Source organism: Leucoraja erinacea, unplaced genomic scaffold, assembly GCF_028641065.1.
Source record: "Leucoraja erinacea ecotype New England unplaced genomic scaffold, Leri_hhj_1 Leri_166S, whole genome shotgun sequence".
Lineage (NCBI taxonomy): Eukaryota > Metazoa > Chordata > Chondrichthyes > Rajiformes > Rajidae > Leucoraja > Leucoraja erinaceus.
This window is the reverse complement of record NW_026575968.1, coordinates 150,943-162,031: the sequence shown is the minus strand read 5'-3', so window position 1 is coordinate 162,031 and position 11,089 is coordinate 150,943. Positions and strand designations below refer to the sequence as shown.

At 48.6% G+C, this 11,089-nt stretch overlaps 1 protein-coding gene across 1 annotated transcript; it reads left to right on the top strand.

The window, feature by feature from the left end:
• Positions 1 to 396: 396 nt before the first annotated feature.
• LOC129716097 (uncharacterized) lies at positions 397 to 10,812 on the top strand. The gene is made up of 3 exons (XM_055665985.1): positions 397 to 475; positions 4,362 to 4,802; positions 10,602 to 10,812. Exons 1-3 carry the CDS (start codon positions 397 to 399, stop codon positions 10,796 to 10,798), a joined length of 717 nt encoding a protein of 238 aa, XP_055521960.1. The 3' UTR covers positions 10,799 to 10,812.
• Positions 10,813 to 11,089: the final 277 nt, after the last annotated feature.

Genomic DNA, 11,089 nt, shown 5'->3' with positions numbered 1-11,089 from the left:
ATATGGGAAGAAAACAGGAACGGGGTACAGATTCTGGATGATCATATTGAATGGCGCTGCTGGCTCGAAGGGCCAAATGACCTATTTTCTATGTTTCTATGTCCCGGACTCGGTAATTAGTCACCATGGCCCCTGCTACATTGGCTGAAACCCCTCAGATACACACCGGGGGCGTTCACCAATGAAGTTATTTTGATTGGAACTTGCATTCAGCAGATTTAAACCGCATTCTTAACTTCTATTTGTAATATCCTATTGTTTTATTCGAGTATATTCGAAATATTTTCGCTGCTCGCCACGTTTGTTCTCACTCACAGCCGTTCATCACGCGTGGAACTCGATTACTACTCGCCGTTCAGCGGGTGACCGGGAGATCAGGAGGACCCGGAACCGAACATGGGCCGTCCAGTAGATGTCCGCAAAATCATCACCAGTTTATTTTCAATCGGTTCGTTACTTTCTCTCTTTTTCTTTGGTAAGTGTGTTTTTAAATAAATTATTTGTCTGTTCAGGATTATTTAGTTATCCGTGAGGCGTGGAACTAGTCGCCGTTCAGCCGGTCCCCGTAATCCCAGGGTGACCCGGAGCCGAACATGTGCCGTCCTGTCGATCTCTGCAAAATCAGTTGGGTTTTTTCAATCGGCTCGTTGCTTTTCTCTTTTTCTTCGGGAAGTGTTTTTTTTAAACGTATTTGTCTGTTCAGGATCATTTAGTTCACCGTGACAGAGAGTATTGAAGATGGGGCGAAAACACACATTTCCATATATAACCATATAACCATATAACAATTACAGCACGGAAACAGGCCATCTCGACCCTTCTAGTCCGTGCCGAACACATATTCTCCCCTAGTCCCATATACCTGCGCTCACACCATAACCTTCCATTCCCTTCCCATCCATATAACTATCCAATTTATTTTTAAATGATGAAAACGAACTTGCCTCCACCACCTTCACTGGAAGCTCATTCCACACAGCCACCACTCTCTGAGTAAAGAAGTTCCCCCTCATGTTACAACTTTTTTTTCCCCTTAGTCCCACCTGCCTGCACTCATACCATAACCCTCCATTCCCTTCTCATCCATATGCCTATCCAATTTATTTTTACATGATACCAATGAACCTGCCTCCACCACCTTCACTGGAAGCTCATTCCACACAGCTACCACTCTCTGAGTAAAGAAGTTCCCCCTCATGTTACCCCTAAACTTCAGTCCCTTAATTCTCAAGTCATGTCCCCTTGTTTGAATCTTCCCTACTCTCAGTGGGAAAAGCTTTTCCACATCAACTCTGTCTATCCCTCTCATCATTTTAAAGACCTCTATCAAGTCCCCCCTTAACCTTCTGCGCTCCAAAGAATAACCTTATTCTCCAAAGAATAACCTCTATAAGTCCCCCCTTAACCTTCTGCGCTCGTTGTCTCTGTACTGTACACTGACAATGACAATTAAATTGAATCTGAATCTGAATCTGAATAAAGGATTTCCTTTATCATCCTTACTTTTTTGCATATATTTAATTCATTTTATTTATTTCTCCACATCACCATCTATATCTCTCGTTTCCCTTGCCTCTCACCAGTCTGAAGAAGGGTCTCGACCCGAAACGTCACCCATTTCTTCTCTCCAGAGATGCTGCCTGTCCCGTTGTGTTACTACAGCCTTTCGTGTCGGGGTCTCTAACGCTGTGAGGCAACATCTGTACCCGCGGTGCCACCGTGCCGCTCTGTTTAGGGAGATGGACAGGCTACTTTTCGGTTTGAACCCACATCTCATCTGTCTATTCCCTTCACAAATGCTGCCCGACCTGCTGAGTTTCTCCAACACTTTGTTTCTGCTCAAGATTCCAACATCTCGTGTATCCATTCAAGATCGATAGTCAAGTCAAGTCAAGTCAAGTCAAGTTTATTTGTCACATACACATACGAGATGTGCAGTGAAATGAAAGTGGCAATGCTCGCGGACTTTTGTGCAAAAGACAAACAACAAAACAACCAAACAAATTATAAACACAATCATAACACACATATTCTTTTACATAATAAATAATAGAAGGAAAAACGTTCTGTAGAGTTAGTCCCTGGTGAGAAAGGCGTTTACAGTCCGAATTGCCTCTGGGAAGAAACTCCTTCTCAACCTCTCCGTTCTCACTGCATGGCAACGGAGGCGTTTGCCTGACCGTAGCAGCTGGAACAGTCCGTTGCAGGGGTGGAAGAGGTCTCTCATGATTTTGTTTGCTCTGGAGTTGCACCTCCTGTTGTATAGTTCCTGCAGGGGGGTGAGTGAAGTTCCCATAGTGCGTTCGGCCGAACGCACTACTCTCTGCAGAGCCTTCTTGTCCTTGGCAGAGCAATTCCCAAACCAGATGGTAATGTTCCCGGACAAGATGCTTTCCACCGCCGCTGCGTAGAAGCACTGTAGGATCCTCGGAGTTCCTCGTAGCACCAGATTGAAGCGTGTTGAAGGGATATGGATTCAGGCCGGAGATGTGGCACTACAGCAGATATTAGTTTAGAGATACAACGTGGAAACGGGCCCTCCGCGCCGACCAGCGACCCCCACAGAAAAACACTACCCTACACACACCAGGGACAATTTACATTTACACCATCATTAACCTGCAAGCCTACAGGTCTTTGTACATCTTTGGTGTGTGGGAGGAAAACGAAGATCTCGGGGGAAACGCACGCAGGCCACGGGGGGAACGTACAAACTACGTACAGATAGCACCCGTAGTCGGGATCGAACTCGGGAGCTGGCGATGCGAGCGCTGTTAAGGCAGCAACGTTACCGCTGCGCCAGAGCGATAATTCTTATTTGGTGGCGGGCCGAGAACGATGGGCCGAATGGCTTCCTTCCTCATCTTGGCTTGATCGCCTCAAAAGAAAACACTACATGTTTCAATTTCCAGCTTGCTCCTTATATCCGGGACCCGTCACCTGGCGATGGAACAGATTCAGGGCTGGTTACACGACACGTTCGGCCACCCAGAACCTCGAGCGTAACGCGGACAATTAAATAATTATCCACCGCAAAGGGTTCTACAGTGGCTTCTTAGTTTAGTTTAGTTTATGTACTATTGTTCCAGGACACGGGGTCACAGCTTAAGGATAAGGGGGAAATCCTTTAAAACCGAGATGAGAAGAACTTTTTTCACGCAGAGAGTGGTGAATCTCTGGAACTCTCTGCCACAGAGGGTAGTTGAGGCCAGTTCATTGGCTATATTTAACAGGGAGTTAGATGTGGCCCTTGTGGCTAAGGGGATCAGGGGGTATGGAGAGAAGGCAGGTACGGGATACTGAGTTGGATGATCAGCCATGATCATATTGAATGGCGGTGCAGGCTCGAAGGGCCGAATGGCCTACTCCTGCACCTAATTTCTATGTTTCTATGTTTATGTCACGTGTACCGAGATACAGTGACAAGCCTTTGCCGCGTGCTATCCAGTCAGCAGAAAGACAATACGAGGTTACAATCCATTAATTTACAGCGTACAGATACATGATGAAGGGAATAACGCCTAGTGTAAGGTAAAGCCAGCAAAGTCCAATCAAAGATAGTCCGAGGGTCACAAAAGAGTTCGTGACAGAGAAGTGAGCGGGACCGTCGGCCGCTCGGCCCTTCTCGCCAGCTGCTACTCGACACCCGACCACTGCTCCTAGCTAAGATTAGAGTGGCGTTTACACCCCAGCACATCTCCGCTTGTGAGACTGAGCCGACCAGACTGCCCTCCACACACTGGCCGACCCGGTTGTAACTGTTCAGATCACTGTGTGGCCAATGCTTCCCACACGGGACCAGTCAAACTCCACCTCGCACTCCCAACACCCTCCTTCCGCTCCTAGTTTATTTTCTGCACACTGCCACCATTCACCAACTTACTCTTTCCCCACCATCCCACCCACTCCTCTTACCCACCGCTCCCACTCCCCCTCGCACCTCCCTCCGCTCCCACTCCCCTTATCCCACCCTCCCATTCCCCCCTCCCCTACTATCCTCCCCTCCATCACACGCCACCCTCCCCTTCCTCCCTCCTCTCCACTACCCCCATTCAAGTTCAAGGGTTCAAGAGAGTTTATTGCCATGTGTCCCTGATAGGACTATAAAATTCTTGCTTTGCTTCAGCACACCCGCACCCACCATTACCTCATCCCTTGCTCCCTTCCCTCTCCCCTCTCTCCCTCTACCCCCTACCCCCACCCCCCCTCCCTCCCCCTCCCCGCTCCCCTCCCCCTCCCCGCTCCCCTCCACACAGATGCTGCCTGACCTCACGGTCACACGGGTCACACGGACCCGCGGAGACGGTCGTGTCCCGGGTTTGTAACCGAGACCCGTTGACCCTTTACCTGTTGTGTTGCAGCTTCGGGATGCAGAGTCTCCGTGAGCGTCCTTGACAGAGAAGTGAACGGGACCGTCGGCCGCTCGGCCCTTCTCGCCAGCTGCTACTCCACACCCGACCCCTGCTCCCAGCTAAGAGTAGAGTGGCGTTTACACCCCAGCACAACTCCGCTTGTGAGTCTGAACCGACCAAACTGCACTTCGTATGTGAGACTGAGCCGATCAAACTGCCCTCCACACACCGACCGACCCGCTTGTAACTGTTCAGTTCGCTGGGTGGCCAGTCCTTCCCTCACGGGGCGAGTCCAACTCTACCCCGAGAATGGGTCCCTGTTACTGCGGGATTTACGGCGCAGTGACAGCGGAGTGTACGAGATATCGGTTTACACCGGCGGAAACAGCGCTGTTAAAGACAACGTGACATTAACGGTCTACAATCACCACACGGTCGGAACCACCACAGGTAGGAACCGGCGGAGCGTTCACACACAGAGGGGGCAATTAAAGCATGAAAGTCCAAATAGCAATGGGGTAACAAAGCGGGGTAATTAAAGTGAGAGTAACCCCCTTCCCTCTCATCGGCGCAGTGGTAGAGTTGCTGCCTCACAGCGCCAGAGATCCGGGTTCGATACTCACTAAGGGCGGTGTTTGTACGTTCTCCCGGTGATCTGCGTGGGTTTTCTACGGGAGCTCCGGTTTCCTACCACACTCCAAAGACGTAGAAGGGTTGTAGGTTAATTGGCTTCGGTAAAACTGTGAATTGTCCCTGGTGTGTGTGGGATAGTACGAGTGGTCGGCGCGGACTGGGTGGGCCGCAGGATCGGTTTCCGCGCTGGTACAGTGAGACAGGTAAGATTTCGCGTTCAGAGACCACCATCTAACGCCGAAACTCCGCTTCCCTCTGTGATGGAGCAACGTTGATAAGGCAGCGCTGGAATTGCTGTCTAACAGGGCCAGAGACCCAGGTTCGATCCTGACTACGGGCGTTATGTACGTTCTCCCCGTGACCGCATGGGTTTTCTCCGGTTGCTCCGGTTTCCTTACATAGAAACATAGAAACATAGAAATTAGGTGCAGGAGTAGGCCATTCGGCCCTTCGAGCCTGCACCGCCATTCAATATGATCATGGCTGATCATCCAACTCAGTATCCCGTACCTGCCTTCTCTCCATACCCCCTAATCCCCTTAGCCACAAGGGCCACATCTAACTCCCTCTTAAATATAGCCAATGAACTGGCCTCAACTACCCTCTGTGGCAGAGAGTTCCAGAGATTCACCACTCTCTGTGTGAAAAAAGTTCTTCTCATCTCGGTTTTAAAGGATTTCCCCCTTATCCTTAAGCTGTGACCCCTTGTCCTGGACTTCCCTAACATCGGGAACAATCTTCCTGCATCTATCCTGTCCAACCCCTTAAGAATTGTGTAAGTTTCTATAAGATCCCTCTCTCAATCTCCTAAATTCTAGAGAGTATAAACCAAGTCTATCCAGTCTTTCTTCATAAGACAGTCCTGACATCCCAGGAATCAGTCTGGTGAACCGTCTCTGCACTCCCTCTATGGCAATAATGTCCTTCCTCAGATTTGGAGACCAAAAACTGTGCGCAATACTCCAGGTGTGGTCTCACCAAGACCCTGTACACGCTCCAAAGACGTGCAGGTTTGTAGGTTAATTGGCTTGGTAAAAATATAGATTATCCCCAGTGCGTGTGGGATAGTGTAGGTGTGCGGGGGTCGCTGATCGGCGCCGACTCGTGGGCCGAAGGTCCTGTTTCCACGCTGTATCTCTCAACACAACTATACTAGCTTGTCGTTGGCGGCGAGCTAAATATTGTCACTGGATTTAAGCGGTTGCAATCCCTTGTTGAAGTATGTTTAGGTTAGAGATGCAACATCGACGCAGGCCCTTCGGCCCACCAAGTCCACGCCGACCATGGATCACCGTTCACACTAGCTCTATTTTATCCCTCTTTCCCATCCACTCCCTGCACACCTAGAGGCAATTTACAGAGGGCCAATTAACTTACAACCCCGCACGTCTTTGGGAGAAGGGAGGATACCGGAGCACCCGGAGGAAACCCACCCGGTCACAGGAAGAACGTACAAACTTCCCGCATAGACAGCTCCCGGGGTCAGAATATAAAATTGTGAGAGGCACAGATAGGGTAGACAGTCAGAACCTTTTTTCTGAGAGTGGAAATATCAAAGACTGGAGGGAATAGGTTCAAGGTGAGAGGAGAGACGTTCAAAGGAGCGAGACAAGCGTTTTCCAAAGGCGGTGTCTGGAAACATAGAAACATAGAAACATAGAAAATAGGTGCATGAGTAGGCCATTCGGCCCTTCGAGCCTGCACCGCCATTCAATATGATCATGGCTGATCATCCAACTCAGTATCCTGTTCCTGCCTTCTCTCTATACCCCCTGATCCCCTTAGCCACAAGGGCCACATCTAACTCCCTCTTAAATATAGCCAATGAACTGGCCTCAACTACCTTCTGCGGCAGAGAGTTCCAGAGATTCACCACTCTCTGTGTGAAAACAAGCTTTCCCCATCTCGGTCCTAAAAGATTTCCCCCTTATCCTTAAACTGTGACCCGCTGTGAAAAGCGCTGCCAGGAGTGGCGGTGGTGGTGGTAAAAATGATAGTGGCATTTCAAAGGCATTTAGATAGCCACATTGATATGCAGGGACTGATGGGGTAAGAATCACCTGCATGTAGAGGTGATTCGTTTAACTTGCGATCACGTTTAGACATTGTGGGCCGAAAGGCCTGTTCCTGTACTGTACCGATCCGCAGTCTACCTTCTCTTTTACCCAATGGAGGTGCGACTCAGATAATTGACGGAGTTGGCGGGGACCAAAGAATCAGAGGATATTTATAATAATAATAATAATAATAATAATAATAATAATAATAATAATAACAATAATAATAATAATAATAATAATAATAATAATAATAATAATAATAATAATAATAATAATAATAATAATACATTTTATTTGTGGGCGCCTTTCAAAAGTCTCAAGGACACCTTACAGGATTTAACAAGAGTAAAAAACATAATCGGAGTAAAATAAATAATAAAGACATCACCAGTACACAAATTAAAGACAGAATTCGATCCAAAGACAAAAAAATCAAAAACACAATGTGAAGAGAGAGCAGCGGCAGCTAGACCGCGCCAGCGTACACTCTCCCTTCCGACAGCCATCTTGGATACTAACTAAAATGCACAAGGCGGCCTTTCGGCCCATCTTGTTGGTGGTGGCCACATGTTCCGATCTCTTTAAGCGACGTTGTGCAGTAGTGATATTGTCCATCTGTGCCTTCGCCACTCCCCTGCATTTAGCTGAACACCATTGTCCGCAAACGGACCCTGCACTCATTCTATCTAAATGTGTTTTCTTGATTCATCTAATTCCCTCGCCAATATTCCGCCATTTACTACCATCCTGCTTGTCTACCTTCTCAATTTTCCCAGCTCCCACTCTTCGTCCTCCACTCCCTACCCTCCTTTCCATCGGTCCCTCCACCACCTGCCCCCTTTCTTCACACCTCCTTCCACTCCCTACTACACAACTCCAACCATTCCCACCTCGACATTCAATTCAATTCAATTCAATTCAATTCAACTTTAATGTCATCGCACAAATACAAGTATCAGTACAAGGAAATGCAGTTTTGCGTCAGTCCGTAGTAGTTGTACATAAAGAAAACAAAAAAAAAAATAGAAAGAGGGAAGATACAGAATAATCAGGAAATACAGAATAATTAAACAAAGGGGACGGAGGGACCAGAGAAATCTATCATCGGGACTCCGAGTTCAGCAGTGTGATTGTGTTGTTGTAGAAGCTGTTCCTCATCCTACTAGTACGTGACCTGAGGCTCCTGTACCACCTCCCTGATGGGAGGAGGGCAAACAGTCCATGGTTGGGGTGTAAGGGGTCTTTGATGATCTTCCCAGCCCGTCTCAGACACCGTTTTCGGTGGAGGGCATCCATGGCAGGGAGCGGGGCACCGATGATGTGCTGCGCGGTTTTCACCACCCGTTGTAGTGCCCTCCTGTCCGCGGCAGTGCAGCTGCTGTACCATACCGTGAAGCAGGTGGTCAGGATACTCTCTATGCTACAGCGGTAAAAGTTGGTCAGGATCTGGGGGGACAGGTGGGCTTTCTTGAGCCTCCTCAGGAAGTAAAGGCGCTGCTGTGCCTTTTTGATCAGCTTGGTGGATCCCACCAAATCCAGCCGCTCTCCACGTTTCCAACCAGCCCCACCTCCCCCGCTTCCCACATCTCCCACCACTCCACACCCTCTCTCCACATCTCAATCCAGTCCACTTCCACCCCTCTCCACATCCCCCACCATTCTCACCACGGTCTCCGCACATCCCCCATCACCCACAGCCCCTCTCCACGTTTCCAAACAGACTCCCATCCCCGCTCTCTACATCGCCCAAGACCCCACACCCCCTCTCCAATCCCCACGCCTATCTCCATACCTCGCTCCCCCACACCCCCCTCCCCACCTCCCACCCCCTCCACTTCCCACTCTAGACTGTCTGCTCCACAAATCCCTCCACTCTAACCCTTTCTCTATACCACCCCCTCTCTCCAAATCTCCCTCCACCCTCACGCCCTACACCTCCCCACCCCACTCCCACCCCCACCTCTCCACAGCCCCACCAACCCCACCCCCTCTTCACGTCCCCCTCAACGCCAGCCCCTCTGCTCCCAGTCCCTTCCACCCAAACTCATCTTCCATGTTGTAGGAAGGGACAGCACATTTCGGGACCCGAAATGTCACCCAATCCTTCTCTCCAGAGATGCTGCCTGTCCCGCTGAGTTACTCGAGGTTTTTATGTCTACCAAACGTTATTCCCTTTTTCCCGTATCTGTACACTGTAGACGGTTTGATTGTCACCACGAACAGTCTTTCCGCTGACTGGGTAGCACGCAACAAAGTGCTTTTAAACACAGAAAACTGGAGTAACTCAGCGGGACAGGGAGCATCTGTGGAGAGAATGAATGGGTAACGTTCGAGTCGAGACCCTTCTTCAGACGAAACGTTTCTCGACCCGAAACGTCACCCATTGCTTCTCTCCAGAGATACTGCCTTCCCCGATCAGTTACTCCAGCATTTTGTGTCTATCTTCGGTTTAAACCAGCATCTGCAGTTCCGTTATACACAAACATGCGTTTCACTGTGACAATAATTGCCAAAACGAAGTTCAAGTTCAAGTGAGTTTATTGTCATGTGTCCCTGATAGGACAATGAAATTCTTGCTTTGCTTAGCACACAGAACATAGTAGGCATTTACTACAAAACAGATCAGTGTGTCCATATACCACAATATAATAAATATATAGACATAAACAAATAAACTGATCAAGTGCAAATAGCAGATAATGGGCCACCAATAATCAGAGTTTTGTCCGAACTAGGTGGCTGTGGGGGAGCGGCTATTCCTGAACTTGGTTGTTGCAGTCTTCAGGCTCCTGTACCTTATAACCATATAACCATATAACAATTACAGCACGGAAACAGGCCATCTCGGCCCTACAAGTCAATGCCGAACACATTTTTTTTCCCCTTAGTCGCACCTGCCTGCACTCATACCATAACCCTCCATTCCCTTCTCATCCATATGCCTATCCAATTTATTTTTAAATGATACCAATGAACCTGCCTCCACCACTTCCACTGGGAGCTCATTCCACACCGCCACCACTCTCTGCGTAAAGAAGTTCCCCCTCATATTACCCCTAAACTTCTGTCCCTTAATTCTGAAGTCATGTCCTCTTGTTTGAATCTTCCCTATTCTCAAAGGGAAAAGCTTGTCCACATCAACTCTGTCAATCCCCCTCATCATTTTTAAAGACCTCTATCAAGTCCCCCCTTAACCTTCTGCGCTCCAGAGAATAAAGACCTAACTTATTCAACCTATCTCTGTAACTTTGTTGTTGAAACCCAGGCAACATTCTAGTAAATCTCCTCTGTACTCTCTCTATTTTGTTGACATCCTTCCTATAATTGGGCGACCAAAATTGTACACCATACTCCAGATTTGGTCTCACCAATGCCTTGTACAATTTTAACATTACATCCCAGCTTCTATACTCAAATATACCTGAAGGTCGCAGGGAGATGAGTGTGTGGCCAGGATTGTGTGGGTCTCTGATGACTAATCTAACTAATCTAACTCCCAATTAACCGCGCGAAACTAATCTGATGATCCAGTTGATGTATCATGTTTCAGTTACAGAGTATACTCCGACTGGAGGGACTGCGGCGCCCCCTAACCCAGCAGCTGATTTCGGTCTGCGGGCGGTGGTCCTCGGAAGTCTGACCGTGTTCGGGATATGCCTGTGTGCGATCTACAGTTGCAAAGCGAGAAGAGACAACAGGAACTCTCCGGGTCCTCGCGAAGGGTTTCGTATTCGGGGCTGTGCGGAGGTTTAAAATCCAGGTGCACTTCATCCAGAGATTTTGTAAAGAAGTTTGAAAATGGCCCCAAAACAGGCGGGAACCCGCCTCTTGCAGGCGGGAACAGTAGATTATTTTTTTTGTACAATTTGCCAATCGGGGATACTGTACTGGACTGTTTGTATGGAAATAATTTCACCGCGCGATTGCACTTGCACACGTGACAATAAAACCATTAAACCACGTCACGTTGATTGGTACAGCATGGAAACAGGCCCTTCGGCCCACCAATTGTGGGAATCATGCGGCGGAGGAAGTCATGAGGGA